The following is an 18,717-nucleotide window of genomic DNA, read 5'->3' as shown; positions in this document are numbered from 1 at the left end:
ATTTCACTCACATTTGCTCATGCTTGTGATACGACTAACATCCACACGAAAAATAAGGTAAAGTTGATCAATACTTCCATCCTCAAGGTGAGGTGAGGAACCAATGCTTGAACTCGGTACAAGTTCTTCCAAAATTAGGATATGGAAGTGGAAGGTAGTACTATCACTCTTTTTTTAACAGAAGGGTAGTATTATCATTTCGATAAAAAAAAAAAAAAAAAAAATTAAAGCAGCAATCAAATCAAGCATGGATACTGTATCAGTTGCACAGATCATGAAAAAAAAAAACAAAAATACATTTATTAGTCAAATAAAACTACAACAGGGAAAAATTAAAATCTTCTCAGTCCTACATAAGAGAACAGTACTTAAATGAACTTTCCCAGCATCCTTCATCATTTAAATTGTTTTTTTTTTTTTTTTAAATTCCTAATACACAATTGGCTGATCATGCTAAGACCTGATGTCCAACAAGGAGGCATGTATACATAACATTCGTTCAAGATGCCTGTGAAGGTGTGCTTGAATGATCATTTTGTCCATCTCCGAACAGTTTCTCAGTTTGGTCCTTCATCCTCTCCTTCATGCTTTCCTGCAAAACCTTAATGAGGTGGTGGAAATCAGTGGCTATGTCCTGATTCCTGAATATCATTCTGTTATAACCAGATGTTTAAAGATATTCTGTTATAAACAAAGTCCTTACCTGCAATAGCTCGGACATTTTGCCATTTCTGCCATCCTCCATTGGTTTGGAAGCAGATGCAGGATGGTCTTTATGCTCTACTGCTTGCAGGGGCTCAACTAAGGGTTGAGTAGCCAAGTTACCAGCCTCTACGTGACTCTCAGTTGGTTCTGAGGGCACATTCTCAGGCAATGTCATTTGCTTGGCTTCTGTCTTATGCAGCTCCTCTACAGAGGGTGGATCAGTAGGACCATTCTCATTTATTTTAGCATCATACATTACCTGATGGCCGGTGTGAGGTTGGGACCCGAGCATTTGATTTTGAACTGCTGATGCCTGGTCGTTGGGAATTGAACACCCATTCGATGGAGCAGCTGATACAACCTGTTTCCCTTTCGAGGTTGCTACGGTTGCAACCTGGATTGCAACGGGATTCGATTCACTGGTGAGTGCCGGCCCATTTGATACCTTGCAAGGTTCGAGCACAACAGGCATCAAGTTGCCTCTGGACGTTACTCGATTAACATTTTGTGCAGCCACCGGAGCCACATGTCGGCCTTCTGAAGCCACATGATTAACGGGGTGGGAAGCATCTCTTGAATGAGGTTTATGGCCATGAACAGAAGAATGGTTTTCAACTGGGAGGGCAATTTCATGCCGTCGGATCATTTCAACATCTGGAGCCACATCATTTTCTGGTACAACAGGAGCGTAATGTCCAGGCTTGAAGACAACACCCCTCAAAGTGGTACCAGTATTACCAACCCTAACTCTGAGAAGGTAGCCGGCGTCAAATGATGCTTCAACAACACCAGAAACAACCATTCCCACCATGTTATCAGTTGTACTTGTACCATTAGTTGGTGCTGCTTGTTGGGCTTGGTTTCCGTTGCTCCTTACAAATCCAGGAGGAGGAACAGCAGCATTCTCCCCCAAGTTCAGGTTCTGATACCTGGGCACAGGAGCAGCATTCTCTTGAGGATCAAGTCTTGGATATTTCCGTGGGCGTCCACGTTTACGCTTCACAGGGATGTTTGATAAGGCATCAGCAATGTTTTCTTGATCTCCTTGCATCTTTGGTGCTTTTGTCTAATCTTGTTTTCCCCACAAATTCTTGTATTTCCCCTCCCTGCAACAAGTAGTGAGCCTGAATGAGAAATTGAAACCAAAATTTAAATTACCTGCCAGACATCTGGGCTTCAATAGTAAGACTTAGCAATAATGCCGTGTGGAAACCCCTTAACTGCATATATTTCTAATTTGGTTTTGGTTATAAGAAATTCAATGACAAGATTCTATAGATGTTTTTAGTTTCCTTGTAAACATTGTATCTGCAATAGAAGAAGTCCAACACATTACACATACATACTAAAGCTTTTTGCGTACACAAGTGCAGTCTTTCACACACAGAAGAGCAAGTGCAGAAAGTCTAGGTTCTTAATAACCCTAAAACACCTTGCCTTTTTTTTTTTTTTTGGGGGAAATTTTTCTACCAAAAACCGCACTTATATTTTTCAATAATCTATACTACCCATAGATTCCTATTCTGATTCCAAATGTTGGTAAACATCTTAATAGGAGTGACTCTTCTCCACTCCAATTCCATCTCCTTCTCTCTTCAATTCCTTCTTAACCCCATTCAAGTTTAGTCAACACACCCATACCATATGAAGTAAGCTAACCTCCACAAATTCCAAGCCCGTAACCAAAAGCTAAAGCTTTTTACCTTATCAAACAATATCAAAAATAAATAAACACTAAAACGAAAAGCGGAAGAAGATCTATATTTTTCACCATAAAGGTGGCAATGTACCCATACATGTGTAGTCTGAAGATGCAAAAATTACAAATTTACAACACCTGCAAATTTATATAACTTTTGCATTCCAATACTAAAGATATAGTAAATTTCCAAGAAAAAAAAAGTAACAAAGAAGTACTGGTCTCTAATGAATAAATGAACCTTAAATACATAATAACAGTGACAATGATTATGATTAAAAACAGTCGGATGAACTACAACCTTAAAGTACATTTAAAATAATCAACTTTATTTAATAAGACACCTGAAGCAACAAACAAATTAAAACCCAGCTCCGAAACTAAACGATTAACCCAAAATTCCCTAATCAACATATTTACTTGCACCAAACCTGAGATTATATAGGATAAAACCATGTAGTCAGAAAAATAAAACTAAGAAGCTTATAAATAGGAGCCAATAAACTATAATTCCCTCCATTCACCTAACAAATCATAATTCCTGATTCGTTTCTTCTCAACATATCAGTTCAAAAAAAAAAAAAAAATTTCAATTTTTACTCTGCAAACCAAGGTAAATTTTCCAACTTTGAGCGAGGAAAGGGAAGTAAAGTCGATTTAAGATTAGGGTTTCGATCCAGTAAATCTCTAAGATGGAAGAGGTGTATAGTTACAGTAAACAAATATAATTATACAAAGAGCAAATAGTGAGTTGAGAAACTGGGAAAGAGAGGTGCTGGGTACCTTACTGCTTGTGAGATACGATGTCGTTCTGGAAATGAACAAAAATGGTTTGATTGATTCTGGAAAATATTTTGGGGGGTGGTTTTATTTTTTGTAGTGTCTGGGGCGGAATGGGCGAAGTGGGGGAAGATAGCAGGGTGTGGTTTTGAAATAGGTGCGGAATCAGAAAGTGCAAAAATGAGGAGATAAAACGTGGTGTCACTCCTGAGAGAGAGGTGCGGGCAGATGGCACGACATAAATGGAGTCTATTAGGATTTACTGTCGGTTGACATGGTCTGGAACACCAAAGTCGTTTAGACTTCACTTCAATACGACTCTATCAAATGTGTACGAAGCAACGACTAAGCAAAATTTAATTGGACAAAAGACCTAGACCTATTAAAGATAGATATGTAAATGGATTAAATTTTGGAGCGTATTGGTCTAAATTCGAATTCGTTTTAGTAATAAAAATTTAAACCAATCTGGTCTGTTAACTTGGCGGATCGTTGATAGCTCAATTCAAATCCATATCCGCGGGATTAACAGATACCCGATCCGTTAATCCGATTTTATAATAACGAATATTTTTAAATTTTGAAAATAATATTAAATTTGAGAAATTTTTAAGAACGGTACATGAGTTATCCTCCACTGAGAATTCAGGTTAATATATTTTCAGAACTATAACATAAGTATATGGAGAATTTAACCCGACCCATTTTCGATACATACCGTTAACTACCCCGTTACAACCCATGCCATTATCAAATAAATGAACAGTACAATTGTATTTTTGCAGTTTGGAGTCAAACTCTTTCATCTCCCTCACAACCTAACACGTAGCCATCTCCGACAGAGAGCTCACCGCCAAGCTCATCCCCAACAGAATTGAACAAGAAACAAGCCCCTATCATGACCAAATCAAGCCCTTGGTGTATTACGCCCCGTATCCAAATTTACCTGTTTACTGGTCATTTGGATGGTAAACGATAATTATCTTTACTTTTGACATTCGTTTAAGACTTTTTAGGGGTTTCAAAAATTGAATTTTTGTTCGGCTTAGTTTTTTATGAAAATTTCTTATAGGAAGTTGTAGAGCGCGTTAAACTGAGTTCGTGGACATGCGGCATGTTAAAATTGTAACGAAGGAGTTATAAAGGTTAAAACTCAGTGGCACTTTTGTAATTTTGGGAAATTTATTTAAGCATATTTAGATGTTTCCAGAAGGGGAAACTAATTATTTTAGTGATCAGGAAATCGAATAGAGAGAGAGAGAGAGAACCCAAAAAACCCCAAATAGGCGCCGATCTTTCTCGGCCTTACCGGCGCCGATTCTGGCCACTTCTGGCTGCAAAATCAGTCTCATCTGAACCGCCTTGTCTTCCTCTTCCTCTCTGTGGCAGCAGCGCACGACCGTTTTGGTGGTGGAAGGCGCAGCAAGCAAAAACTCCGGCCGACCAGTTTTGGGATTTCAGACCAATTCTCATTTTTCCGGCCACTTCCAGCCGCGCCACCAACCACTTCTTGAAGCTCTCTTCTTCGTGGTTCAAACCCACCCAGCTACCAGCTCCAATTCGATTGGAGGAAGGAGAACCGAAGATCGGAAGAAAAACAAGGGATTTCGTGTTTTCGAGGAAAATTCCAACTTGTAGACTTGAAATTGATCAATGTTGTAGTTGAGAAAGTTGTTGGGGATGTTGTAAGGAACATTTTTATGTAGGTTTGGTGACCCAATTTGGGGTCGGAGGTGGCGACACGTGGGGCCCACGCGCAGCTGCTTGTGGCAGCCCGTGAGGGCGCGTCCGGCCACTTCAGACCTTCTGTTTTGGTTTGTTAGGTAGAGCGTAGCATTACAGACATGTTGGTACGAACTTTGTATCGTTTGGTGCACGTTTTGAAAATAATCAGAATTTCCAAAGTTTCAGAAATTCAGATTTCGATTTGGGAAGATCCGATCGTTGGATCGACCCCAATTTTCGATAGGTTGTTATAGTTATCAAATCGACATAACCTATGTAGTTTGAACTCGTTCTGACATAAATTTGAGTTTTCAATGAATTATCATTTTTAGGGTTTCAAATTTTAGTACCCTCAATTTATCCTCAATTATCTTAAACAATTAATGATAATATCAATTTGTTTAGGATGACATGTAGATCGAGTTCGAGGAGTAAATTGTCGGTTGGACATCATAGCGGAAATCTGTGAGTGGACATTTGATTTTAAAATAAATTATGCATGCGGTACTACTTTCGAGCATTTATTTATGATTTTATGGCTTATTGAGATATTGAGTGTTATGAGTTTTGATTTATCAAGTATTTGATTTATGGTTTCGATGATTTACTAATGATTATATTTAAGTATGAATATTTTTTCGAGATTTCATGATTTATGATTTTTCGGCAATGAGTTTATTTTGAGTTATGGAGGATTTTCAGAGTTTTTGCCGATATTTGAATTATTGAGATTTTATGATGATTTCTATCGAGATTTTGAGTACCGAGTTATTGAGAGAAAAAAAATGGAGATTTAACTAGTATGAGTAAAAAAATTCCAGTATTTGATATAAATGATTTATCGAGATTTCATGAGCTTATTATTATGATTTAATGATTTTAGTTTATTTGAAGAGGTAAATATGTTAGCGCATGCATGCATTACCTGGTCGGCAGTACCCTCCAGGTAATAGTCTGGTCGGCAATACCCTCCAGGTAATAGTCTGGTCGGCAATACCCTCCAGACAATATTCTGGTCGGCAATACCCTCCAGAATATTTTGGTCAGCAGTACCTTCCAGAATATTCCGGTCGGCAATACTCTCCAGGTGGCATGAGATAGTTAGTCGGCAGTACCCTCAAACTATTTATGGTTAGTCGGCAGTACCCTCTAGTCATCACCTCCTCACCCGGTCAGCAGTACCCTTTGATGCGTCTCTGGTCGGTAGTCCCTTCCAGGTGGCATGAGATGACTAGTCAGCAGTTCCCTCTAGTCTTATCCTATTTTACGATACGAGTATTTTACGAGATTTCCAAGAGCCCAAAGAAATATGAACCAATTTTGAATGCTAAGGCCAGGTATCCTGTAGCTAATTATGTGTCTACCCATAGGTTGTCTAAATCGTATATAGCCTTTGTGAATCAATTATCTTCTGTATCACTTCCTAGTAAAGTGCTGGATGCAATAAGGGACGAGAAGTGGATGCAGGCAATGATAGTCGAGATGGATGCTCTTGAGAAGAATTGTACGTGGGAGTTAGTATCACTGCCACCTGGGAAGAAGACAGTTGGTTGTCGGTGGGTGTACACCGTGAAACACAATCCTGATGGTTTAGTGGACAGATATAAGGCAAGATTAGTGGCTAAAGGCTATACGCAGAAGTATGGAGTGGATTATGATGAGACATTTGCACCAATGGCCAAAATTAACACAATTCGGGTACTTCTTTCGTTAGCTGCTAATCTTGATTGGTCTTTGCAACAGTTTGATGTTAAGAATGCATTCTTGCATGGTGATCTACATGAAGAGGTTTATATGGATTTACCTCCTGGATATGGTACTTCTACTGGAAAGCAGGTGGTGTGCAAATTGAGAAAGTCTCTTTATGGTTTGAAGCAGTCTCCCAGAGCTTAGTTTGGCAGGTTCACCAAGTTCATGAAGAAAATTGGGTACCAGCAGAGCAATTCAGACCACACCTTGTTTCTTAAGCATCGGTGTGGTAAAGTGACTGCCTTGATTATTTATGTTGACGACATGGTTGTGACAGGTGATGACTTTGAGGAGATTCAAAGGTTACAAGGTCAGTTATCTTCTGAATTTGAGATGAAAGATTTGGGTACTTTGAAATATTTCTTAGGAATTGAAGTTGCTCGTGGGAAGGATTGTATTGTGTTGAGTCAGATGAAGTATGTTCTCGACTTGCTGGCAGAAACATGTATGCTTGACTATCAACCTGTTGATACTCCTATTGAACAAAACCATTTGTTAGCAGAGTATTTGGATCAAGTACCTACGAATAAAGCTAGATACTAGAGGTTAGTGGCCGGTTGATTTATTTATCTCACACTAGACCAGATTTAGCTTATGCAGTTAGTGTGGTGAGTCAGTTTATGCATAATCCTAGTGAGGCTTATATGAGTGATGTATTTCGTATTTTACGGTATTTGAAGTCTGCTCCAGGTAAGGGATTACTCTTTTCAAAGCATAGTCACTTGGATGTTTCCGGATACACAGATGCAGACTGGGCATGTAATATTACAGATCGTAGGTCTACTTCAGGCTACTTCACGTTTGTGGGTGGTAACTTGGTTACTTGAAAGAACAAGAAACAGAAGGTGGTGGCTTGTTCTAGTGCAGAAGCAGAGTATAGAGGAATAGCCCAAGGACTTTGTGAGATGTTGTGGTTGAGAAATTTGTTGAGAGATTTGGGGTTCAGACAGAAAAAGGCTATATATGCCGCTTTATTGTGATAATAAGGCTGCAATTGAAATTGCTCACAATCCTGTTCAACATGATCGCACAAAGCATGTGGAGGTATATCGACACTTCATTAAAGAGAAGCTGGATGGACAGATCATTTTGTTTCCCTTCGTTCCTACTGAAGAACAGTTAACATATTTTCTTACAAAGGCTCTCTCGAGTAAAGCCTTTTATGACTCACTTGACAAGTTGGGCATATGTGATCTGTATGCTCCAACTTAAGGGGGAGTGTTGGCGTGAGTCACTCCTGCATCGTATCCCATGATTGTAGCAATTGTTATGTAATTAGGATTGTGTAATTATTTAGAATATTATGTAGTTAAGGGGGAGTATAGTACGGTGTAATTAGGTAGTCACTTTCCTATTAGGGTTCTGCATACTTTGTATATATACTCCATCTTTGGAGAAGATCAATATAACATTAGAAATTCCCAAACTTTCTCTTTGCCTTTGTTCTGTTTGACTTGTTATCATTAGGATTCTTTATAAGAATTCTTCTTATATTCATAATGTATGTAGAGAGGACTTGATGGCGGCTGCGATGTCGATCGGGTGGTTTATTCCTCATTTCCTTATATTTTATTTTATATTTATTAAAGTCTTTTTTTATTCTTAATTATAATATTAACCATGGTTAATTATAATTATGGTGCATTACACGTGGCAGCACCGTATTGAGTGGTAGTATCACCATCTAAGGGATAGTGGTGAGCAAATTCAAAATCCACCCAAGATTAACTCGAGTTATATCATAGTCCCTTTGCAACTTCAATCCAAGTTTAACTTGCTCAACCTAGGTTTCCATTCACTTCACATCTCGACTCTTTTCACTTCACTCCACTTTGTTAGAAATTTTTTTTGGAGCTGGCTCCACCTGCTACATTTTTGAGTTGTCATATTGACCGGTCATTGACATTTGATTTCGTGTTCTAGTCTTACTTATACCAATTGTTGTGAAACGAAAGCCATTTATGTCACTACTAGTGTATTAATACTGTCTATGGGCATTTAACCACCGTAGGGAAATACCCCCACAAAGGTAGAAAAATGAGAATCGTAACCTCTTATTTTGTTGTAGTCATCATCGAGCAAGTAAACTCAATCGATCCAATAACTGCTTCTTGTAAGTGGGACAAATTCGAATGGCCGATCAACCCATAGCGGGATAATATCCGACATTAAAAAATATTTAAAAAAAGAAAAGAAAAATGTATTAACACTTTCATGAAAATCTATGTGTCACTACTGCTACTATTAGTGGATTACCTAATACTGTTTTATGGGCATTTAGCCTTGATGGAGCTCGAACACATGATCTATCAAATGAGAAACTATTGTCTTATCACCCCACCAAATACACGCACCCAGATACCGACTAGCTATTCTCCTCACTTAAATCAAAAGTAAAAACTAAAAAGAACTAAAATTGAAAGAAAAAAAAAAAAGACGAAAAAAGTGTAGTGTAGAACTGTAGATATGTATGTCGTTTGGAATTTGTCAATGGCTCAAGCTTCATACGGCAGGGTACTCAAATTGAAAAGGCAGTGCTGCAAATACCTGTATTTGCAACAAGACCCACGAAATTGCCACAAATTTTGTGTAAAGCATGGAATTCCAATTCTATGGTATATGTTGAATATTCTGTAATGCGAGCAAATCGCAGAGCTTTTCTCCCCACCAGTCTCTTAATCTCTTTTCTCCCTTTCTAGGGTTTCCGTTTCCCACATCTTCCCCGGAACGTCGTTTCTCAACCAGGTACCTTCATCTTTCTTCAATTTTTTGACGATTCGCTTTATCCAACATTGCACATTGAAATTGAATGAATATACGGTTGATTTGATTTGTAAGACGCTGGAAAATGTAGGATCGAGTGTAGTAATATCTCAATTTAAGCTTTGGATTAGTTTAGGAATAGCTCAGTTTTGGTTAATTGAATGGAAATTGGGTTGTAAAAGCCTTGGTGCATTTAATTGACGATTCTGTTTTCCGTTTTGGGTTTGGATTTTAGGTTTTGAGGGCACAATTTTGAGGACTTGGTGGTGATAATTTGATCGGAGGCGTTAATTTTTGTTAAAGATGAGTGTGGTGGGGATTGATATCGGAAATGAGAACTGTGTGATTGCGGTGGTGAAGCAACGGGGGATTGATGTTTTGTTGAATGAGGAATCGAAACGTGAAACCCCGGCTGTGGTTTGCTTCGGCGAGAAGCAAAGGTTTCTCGGGTCTGCTGCTTCTGCCTCTGCAATGATGCACCCAAAATCGACGGTTTCGCAGGTAAAGAGGCTTATTGGTAGGAGTTTTAGGGAGCCTGATGTTCAAAAGGACCTTCGAATGTTGCCTTTTCAAACTTCTGAAGGCCCAGACGGTGGCATTTTGATACATTTGAGTTACTTGGGTGGAATGCATACATTTACACCGGTTCAAATTACAGCGATGCTTTTTGCACATTTGAGAGAGAGTATAGAGAAGAATCTGGAAATGCCTGTTTCAGATTGTGTGATCGGTATTCCATCGTACTTTACAGACTTGCAGAGACGCGCATATTTGGATGCTGCGATAGTTGCTGGGTTGAAGCCTTTGAGATTGATGCATGACTGTACTGCAACTGCTCTCAGTTATGGGATTTACAAAACAGATTTCCCCAGTTCAGGTCCAACTTACGTGGCATTTGTTGACATTGGCCATTGTGATACCCAGGTCTCTGTTGCATCTTTTGAGTCTGGGCATATGACGATGCGATCTCACACTTTTGATAGAAGCTTGGGAGGGAGAGACTTTGATGAGGTCTTGTTTAGTCATTTTGCTGCACAGTTCAAGGAGCAGTATAGAATTGATGTGTACTCTAATGTCAAGGCATGTGTCAGGCTAAGGGCAGCATGTGAGAAGCTGAAAAAGGTTTTGAGTGCAAATGCGGAGGCACCTCTTAATATTGAGTGTTTAATGGATGAGAAAGATGTTAAGGGTTTCATTAAAAGGGAAGAATTTGAAATGCTGGCTTCAAGTTTGTTGGAGAGGATTCGTGTTCCTTGTAGTAAAGCTTTAGCTGATGCAGATTTAACCGCCGACATGATTCATTCTGTAGAGCTTGTTGGGTCAGGGTCTAGGATCCCAGCTATTGCTAGAGCATTAGTTTCTCTATTCAAGGTAGAACCACGTCGGACACTGAATGCTAGTGAATGTGTAGCACGTGGATGTGCTCTTCAATGTGCAATGCTAAGTCCTGTTTTCCGAGTCAGAGAATATGAGGTTTGCATCTCGAGATGAATTTTCAATTCCTGGTCTCAAATGTAGTACTTGCTTGCCATCAGATTGTCATGATATGTTTGTTCATACAGAATAATTGTTGCTTGTCAATTTTTTTTTTTTTCGTCTTACTGCATTTCACATCTGTTATAGGCAGATATGGGATATTCAAAGAGTTGATATTGAAAGTGCAATTGTAGATTTTCTATCCTGTTGATGGGTTATATGGCTTTTGTCAATTAAGCTGCAGATGGGATTCTCTTACTTAAATATGCAATAGCATGTTGCTATGTTGACTTATTCTCAACACGTCGTGCTTGATTTAAATGCCTCACACATTTTTATCCTAGAGCCTGACTTTGTGCTTGCTGCTCAACAAATGAGCTCTTTCCTCCCCCATTTCTCTTTCATTTTTTTTTTTTTTTATAGTTTTGAGAAGTATGATTGCCTTTCATTAATTACTGAAGAGAGACAACCTTCAAAAAGAATTATTTTAATTTGAAACATGGAGCACTTAAGCAGATAAAAAGCACAATAATCCAGGAAGGATAACAGCTTGGCTATTTGACTTTATTGTTTCGACGTAAGAACTTCTTGTTGCTTCAGTTTTGATGTGCACTCCATAATCCCTACTAGATTCAAAGAAACAAAGCACAATAGTGGACTATATGGGCATCACATTCTAGTCATCTTCAACTAATAGGGAAAAATTTAGGTAATGACTTGAGATAAAGTAATCTTGCAATAACTGAAGGTTATCAGGAAATGTAAACAATTATGTCTATATAATCATTATGTTAGTAGCACTGAAATTTTTTGACTTTTGTGCTACACAAGATACTGCATGCTCCACGGAAAAGAAAGAGATAGTTCTTTTCTTTTTTTTCATTATGATCTCTTATTTAGTACTTCCTTTTTAAGTAAAATGTAGTTTTCTTGAAAAATAATATGGAGGATGAGATCATGCCATTTTCATTTCTACGATCTTTTGTATACAAGTATGCCATTGTCAGCTTTTAATGGTTGTGGAAATATAATTACATTATTATTTTTCAAATTGTGCTATGTGGATAGTTGCACCACAATGAAAGTAATTGCTTTTCTGGATCTATATGCAGGTTCAAGATGCTATTCCTTTCACTATAGGATTCTGTTCAGATGAAGGTCCAATCGGCACTGGCTCGGATGGCGTCTTGTTTCCAAAAGGCCAACCCATCCCAAGTGCTAAAGTATTAACACTTCAACGAAGCAGTTTATTCCATTTGGAAGCATTGTATGCTGATCCCAGTGAACTGCCTGCTGGCGCATCTCCAAAAATTAGTTGTTTTACGGTAATATGTGCTCTTCATTTTCTTCTTTGGATGGTGTGGGAGAGGGATATGGCCATCAAAATTTTATCAGTGAAGATAATTTTTTGTTAATCCATGTTGAATACTTATGTGAATGGACAAGGATTATACAACATAAACAGCGGTAAATCACACAGAATCATATTAGAAACAGATATTTGCTTGATCACAACTGTAGACTGCCAACTTAAACGTCTACTGTTTGCAGCATTTGGTAATATCAGGATCGTAGGACCACTATTTGCAGCCTTGAGGGTAGAAACCCCAGTCTCTGTAAAACAATACATATTTGTTAGAGAGAGATTCACTATATTCTTCATGAAGATCCCATTTTGATACTTTCTAGGCTTTACCTAGATATGAAATTACCTTTTTTTAGTGGAATACAAATACCTCTTAGTTAACATGCTTCTCTTTATGCAGATTGGTCCTTTCCAAGGCTTCCATAGTGACAAGACAAGGGTTAAAGTTAAAATTCAATTAGACCTCCATGGTATTGTCTCTGTTGTGTCAGCCAGGGTAAGTAAGAACTAAGAAGTTTAATTCTTACATATATCAACTTTGTCATTACTAATTACTTTTTAGCTTCTGTGGTATAAATCTTATCATGGCTTCAGATGGTGGAAGAACATGGAGACGATTCAAAAATGGACCCGATGGACACTGATTGTGTAACTGCTTCTGTTTCATCTGAGGCAGCTGAAGACAGGTTTCAAGAGAGTATGCAGTCCAAATCTTCACATGCTACTGTAAGTTTGTTTTCTACTTGTTATTGGTTTGAAGAATTTCACTGATGGCTGTATTTATTTGTTGCAAAGATTTTAACTCTATTCCTGTCCATTTTTGTTGTTAAAGTTTACAGAGTAGTTGTAAACTCATTTAAAGTTTATCTTCTTTTCCAGGGTGATGGTAGACACAATAAAGCCACTAGCAGGCTAGATATACCCATTAGTGAAAATATATACGGTGGAATGACCAAGGCTGAACTTTCAGAAGCTCAAGGAAAAGAACTTCAGTTAGCTAAACAGGACAGAACTATGGAACAAACCAAAGACAAAAAGAATGCGTTGGAATCTTATGTCTATGAGATGCGGAATAAGGTACAACTCGTATATATTCCCATCATGTTTGCTTCGCTTCTATAGTTCCACCGGCTCAAACACTTAGCACTGATTTGAATCTGATTAACCTCCCTGAATATGCTTGGGTCTTTCCAAGCAGTAATTGATTATGAGGCCAATGTTTTTTCCCCTCTAAATGACTGTACTTACATATTTTCCACCCAACAAATTTTTCTTTCATGCCGGTAGTCATTTCAGAATTCTGACTGTATGATTGTGATGTGAACTTGAATTCTTAAATTATCTAATAGTAGGGATGACCACTAGTTATGGATTTATTTTGAAAAAGAATATCAGGCTGTTCTCATGGTAGCTGTTAACTATGTTCTTCTCACTATCTATACCTGAGCATGTTTGGCTGTAGCTTAGTCACACTCTTATAGATCTTTTAGTTCATGCGGCTATATTTTTGCCATATGCTACCTCTTAACATGAGGACATCCATGTGAAATAGCTCTTCAACACATATCGAAGCTTCGCAAGTGACCAAGAGAGGGAGGGCATCTCCAGGAGCCTACAGCAGACAGAGGACTGGCTTTATGATGATGGAGATGATGAAACTGAAAATGCCTATACTTCAAAGCTGGAAGATCTTAAGAAGGTTCTTTCCTCTTCAAATCTGAGAATGTAAATTCCTATTCTATCTCTCATTCTTGATGTTCTATTTGATAATCATAGCTGGTAGATCCAATTGAAAGCCGATATAAAGATGAGGAAGCAAGAGCACAGGCTACTAGAGATCTATTAAAGTGCATTGGTGATTATCGCATGGCTGCGGATTCACTTTCAACCATGGATAAAGAATCGGTATGAAAACATAGTTATGGCTAATATAATTTCTTTACAATAATATTTTCTATGATTTTGAGTCTTTGACTTTCCATTTTCAGATTGTTACCGAGTGCTTTAAGGTGGAGCAGTGGCTTAGAGAGAAAAACCAACAGCAAAACTCCATGCCAAAGAACATGGACCCAATATTATGGTCGAGTGATATTAAGAGCCGGACTGAGGAGTTGAACTCGTAATACTCTTGCACCTTGTAGTTTGCACCTTAGAGATCTAGAGAGATAATGGGGCACTTTTGCTTATATATGTTGTTTTGTAGTTGTAGTTACGTTAACATCATAGGTGAAGACCTTTTAAACTCCTCAATAGTGATCAATAGATTCTTAGGCCAATTAAATGCCCTGCTGCAAAATTTATCTAACCTGGTTGTGATACCTTATATTCAAATCAATCCGTTAAGTAAATTTTTGGGTGATGGGGGTAACTCTTTCTTAGCACAAGCATAGATTGATTTCACTCATTTCTCTGGTTTCCTGAAGATTCTCAATTCATTTGCTATCTTCTTCTATCTTTGTTATTGCTGCTTCTGATTTCAAATTGTCTCTAGATTTTGACGATTTTACTTCTATAATTTCAGGAAATTCAAACACATATTTAGATCCAGGGCTTCTCATCGAGATGACCACAAGGGTTCAAACCAGCATGATACTTCTAGACACAAATGAGTGGATCGATGCTGGATGGCAAACACAGATTTTTAGGCGTAGTTTCTTGTTCTGACAACTGTATATCTGTTGCATTTGTGTTGCTTTTACTTTATATACATGGGCAGTCATATAAAGCGCACACTAAATATTTGCCCCAGTTTTGTGTGTTCAACGAAAGACCTATACCATTATAACATCATGAGAAAACCATCGAGATCTATGAATTTAGCAATACCAGTTATGGTGCTAAGCCTGTGAAAGAGTTATGAACAATTCGTTGCTAACAGAAGCCATGGTTTTGTGGGTGCTGTCAGAACTTGCTGGAGAATGATTCTTGTCTAAAGAATAAACTGTTGTGTATTATAATCCAGGGACTATTTTGTCGTGTTTCTCTTTTGAAAAAAGTTTATGTAAAAGCCAACGTATGCACTCCCTTGTAAGTTGTAACCAACGAATTGTTTTCTTTTGTGATTTGTTTTTTTTTTTTTGGTGATTTTATTATGTTATGCAGAAAACAAGTTATTCCTACCAATTTTGGATGCTCTCCCTTATATTTGTCCAATTTAGGATGCTCCCTTGAGATGCAATTTGTTTATTTCTGGAGTAGGCCTCATCAAAAAGCCCGTGGATCAAGTGGGCCGATGGAGGCCCGCCGGCCCTGAGGACCAAAAACCCGGTCCGGCCTGGCAAAAAGCCTGCCTCGGTGGGTAGTGGGCCCGCCCGCAAAAACTCGGCCCAGCCCATAGGCCCGGCCCGTAAACTATTATATATGTATGTGTTATATATATATATATATATATATATATATATATATATATATATATATATATATATATATGTTAGCCAAAATCTAAAATTCTGACAGAAATGCCCTTAGAAGATTAATAAACTTTGAGAATTAATTAAATCAGAAGGATAATCAAGACATTTATAAAATATATTTTTATTAAAAAAAATAAACAAAAAAAATATCCACAATCTACTTTTCTCTCTCCATTATATTTTCTCTGCAATAACTAACTTTTTTCTTTTTTATTTTCTGAAAAAAATAATAATAACTTGCACATGCAGAGCATGTGTGAGAAAATACTAGTATATATTTATAAACACACATATATAAACACACACACACACACACATATATATATATATATATATATATGAACACATACACATATTCTTACATATATATATATATATAGGATTTTTCTCAGGTAAGGATGTCCTTAGTTTTTCTTATGGAACGGATTTACTGTTTTCACCCACTTTCCGATCACATTTTCACATCTTAACCGTTCAGTTTTTAGGTCCTAATGTATGGATCACCTCTGCAAAATTTCAGCCAATTTGGTGATCGTTAAGGCGTCCAAAACTGCAATTTACACGAACGAACCGAATCTGTCGAACCGGAACCGTTCGTTTACATTGTTGTAATTTATAGTTTTGGATGCCTTAATGATCACCAATTTGGCTGAAATTTTGCAGAGGTGATCTATACATTAGGACCTAAAAACTGAACGGTTAAGATGTGAAAATTTGATCTGAAAGTGGGTGAAAACCGGAAATTCGTACCTAAGAAAAACTAAGGACATCCTTAGTGTAGCCGGACTGTATATATATATATATATATATATATATATATATATATATATATATATATATACTATTATTAAGACAAGAGAGCTTGCTCTCCAAAACTGAATTTTTTTACCAATTTAACCTTTATATATTAAAAAATTATGAAATATAATTAATCAATAGAGATAATATAGTAAATTGTAAAATAAAAAATAAAATAATATACTATTATTAAGAGAAGAGAGCTTGCTCTCCAAAACTGAATTTTTTTATCAATTTAACCTTTATATATTAAAAAATTATGAAATTGTTGTAGAGAAACTGAAATTGAGAGGAATTTGCTGTGTATTCTCATTGATAATAGAGGCCTCTTTATATAGAGGATTACAATGCATAGAATCTCAATCATACAAGGAAAGTAATTCTACATTGATTAGGATTCTAGATCCTTCTAATTAAATCCTATTACCACTAGGTCAAGTAACCTAGAGTTTGGGCCAAACACAAATAGAGATATCCTTAAACACTCCCCCTTGTGTTGTCCAAACGCGGTGCTTCTCTCGTTGCCTCGTTAAAAACCTTGCCGAGTAACAAAAACCCAGTGGGACAAAAATAACCTCGGTCGAAGGGGAAAAAGAGCACAACACACCCTTCACGTTTCAGACCATACATGTAGACATCTCCCCCTGATGTCTGCATCTCCCCCTGATGACTACGGTCATGGGAGTTCGGATAATTTCCGTAAACGATGCTACCAACATGTTTCTCGAAAGTGGAATTTAGGCAATGACTTAGTGAGCAAGTCTGCCACACTGTCCTCAGATCGAACCTAGTTCATTTTGATCTTGAGGAGAGTTTGTTGTTGCTGATTAAGCTTGGTGTTGTCGCTTTGATGTAGCCTTACTTCATTTGTTCAAAACAAGCTGCATTATCCTAAATGCTCGTAGGCTCATCTATGGTAGACTTCAAACCACAATTGTTCGAACATGCGTAATTATGGATCCAATCCATATACATTCACGAATCTCTTCGTGAAGAGCAATAGTCTCTGCATGGTCCGAAGATATAGCGACTAGGGTCTATTCTGTAGACCTCCAAGATATCGCAGTCTTTACCCATGGTGAACACTTAACCAGTTTGGGAATGACCTTTGTGTGGGTCAGAGAGATACCCAGCATCAGCAAAACCTTCCAAAACGCTAACTTCATTTTGGGATGGGGAGAGGGGACGCAGGCCAGTGTTGGCGGCGTTCCTGGTGTGTGATGGGTCCGAATCCATCATCTCTCTGTAGGGATAGAACAAGCCCATATCAATCGTACATCTCAAGTATCGAAAGATATCTTTTACACCAATCCAATGGCGTCGCGTTGGCGCAGAGCTATATCTAGCTAACAAGTTCACAATATATGAGATGTCCGGTCTTGTGCATGGAGCTAAGTACAATAATGCGCATATTGTACTTAACTAGGGCATTTCTGCCCCTAGCGCATCTTCGTCATCATCCTTTGAACGAAGAGGATCCTTTTCAGGATCAAGACTACGGACGATCATGGGGGTGCTTGAAGGTTTGACCTTGTCAAAATGCCTAAGCATCTATCAACACGATGCTCAAGTTCCAAACCGAGACATAATCGTGTTCTCCCAAAATCCTTCATCTCAAACTCGGATTTCTAGTGTTCAGCGGTTTCCCTTAACTCTTTAAGGGCTTCTAATGAAGATCATGTCCAACATGAACCGCGATAGAATCCGAAACTTGTTATGGAAACGCGTGGGCATATCCCTTCCCAATCAAGTAGTCACTTTAGTGAGCGTTTCAACCTCTTTGTAACGCGCTCCGTGGTCTAGAGCCACTTGACTTGGGTAAATGAAGTTCACCATGAACCTTCATGTATATTCTGTATCTAGATCCCCATAGAGATACGTAGTGACCACATTTGTAAGCTGCATGTTCAGTTATTCGAAAACTACCAAACTGACAAGGTAGTGGAGTGCAATGACATCCATTACGAGAGAATATGTCTCATCGTAGTCGATTCCAGGGCGTTTTGTGAGAAGCCTTGCGCCATAAGGCGAGATTGCCATCTCTTTTTCTCATCACGCTTTCTAACGAAGACCCATTAGTCAATAGGTTTTATGTTAGGAGGTGTTGGCATCACTAGCTCAGAAAACCTTCCTCTTTGTTAGAGAATCCATCTTAACCTGGATCGCATCTTTCCATTTGGGCCAAATCTCTCTACGTTGGCATTCATTCATCAACGGAGCGTGGTTTGATATCATCAGACTCA

The 18,717-nt window shown here is 38.1% G+C and overlaps 2 protein-coding genes across 4 annotated transcripts; one reads left to right on the top strand and one right to left on the bottom strand.

Moving 5' to 3' along the window:
* Positions 1-275: 275 nt before the first annotated feature.
* On the bottom strand, positions 276-3,410 carry LOC133734406 (protein METABOLIC NETWORK MODULATOR 1). 2 transcript variants are annotated; one of them, XM_062162044.1, is made up of 3 exons: positions 3,188-3,410; positions 704-1,811; positions 276-592 (listed from the first exon to the last, which is right to left on the bottom strand). In XM_062162044.1, the coding sequence occupies exons 2-3, from the start codon at positions 1,754-1,756 to the stop codon at positions 500-502; spliced, it is 1,146 nt and encodes a 381-aa protein (XP_062018028.1). In that variant the 5' UTR covers positions 1,757-1,811; positions 3,188-3,410; the 3' UTR covers positions 276-499. The 2 variants fall into 2 exon arrangements, with proteins under 2 accessions (XP_062018028.1, XP_062018027.1); XM_062162043.1 differs by having other exon boundaries at positions 276-601; positions 3,188-3,409.
* Positions 3,411-9,163: 5,753 nt separating this feature from the next.
* On the top strand, positions 9,164-15,325 carry LOC133734404 (heat shock 70 kDa protein 16). 2 transcript variants are annotated; one of them, XM_062162041.1, is made up of 10 exons: positions 9,165-9,403; positions 9,657-10,894; positions 12,010-12,222; positions 12,664-12,759; positions 12,858-12,989; positions 13,143-13,340; positions 13,816-13,962; positions 14,040-14,168; positions 14,252-14,382; positions 14,785-15,325. In XM_062162041.1, exons 2-10 carry the CDS (start codon positions 9,725-9,727, stop codon positions 14,870-14,872), a joined length of 2,304 nt encoding a protein of 767 aa, XP_062018025.1. In that variant the 5' UTR covers positions 9,165-9,403; positions 9,657-9,724; the 3' UTR covers positions 14,873-15,325. The 2 variants fall into 2 exon arrangements, with proteins under 2 accessions (XP_062018026.1, XP_062018025.1); XM_062162042.1 differs by lacking the exon at positions 14,785-15,325 and having other exon boundaries at positions 9,164-9,403; positions 14,252-14,386.
* Positions 15,326-18,717: the final 3,392 nt, after the last annotated feature.

Source organism: Rosa rugosa, chromosome 2, assembly GCF_958449725.1.
Source record: "Rosa rugosa chromosome 2, drRosRugo1.1, whole genome shotgun sequence".
Classification (NCBI taxonomy): Eukaryota; Viridiplantae; Streptophyta; class Magnoliopsida; order Rosales; family Rosaceae; genus Rosa; species Rosa rugosa.
The sequence above is the reverse complement of the archived record's forward strand: the minus strand, read 5'-3'. Positions and strand labels throughout refer to the sequence as shown.

Bases quoted from the DNA above. Each gene is read 5' to 3' on its own strand.
- LOC133734406 (XM_062162043.1), bottom strand. From the start codon at position 1,756: ATGCAAGGAGATCAAGAAAACATTGCTGATGCCTTATCAAACATCCCT. The intron at 602-703 runs GTAAGGACTTTG...CACCTCATTAAG, and splicing joins AAATGTCCGAGCTATTGCAG to GTTTTGCAGGAAAGCATGAA.
- LOC133734404 (XM_062162041.1), top strand. From the start codon at position 9,725: ATGAGTGTGGTGGGGATTGATATCGGAAATGAGAACTGTGTGATTGCG. The intron at 14,169-14,251 runs GTATGAAAACAT...TTCCATTTTCAG, and splicing joins CAACCATGGATAAAGAATCG to ATTGTTACCGAGTGCTTTAA. The intron at 14,383-14,784 runs GTAATACTCTTG...CTATAATTTCAG, and splicing joins CGGACTGAGGAGTTGAACTC to GAAATTCAAACACATATTTA.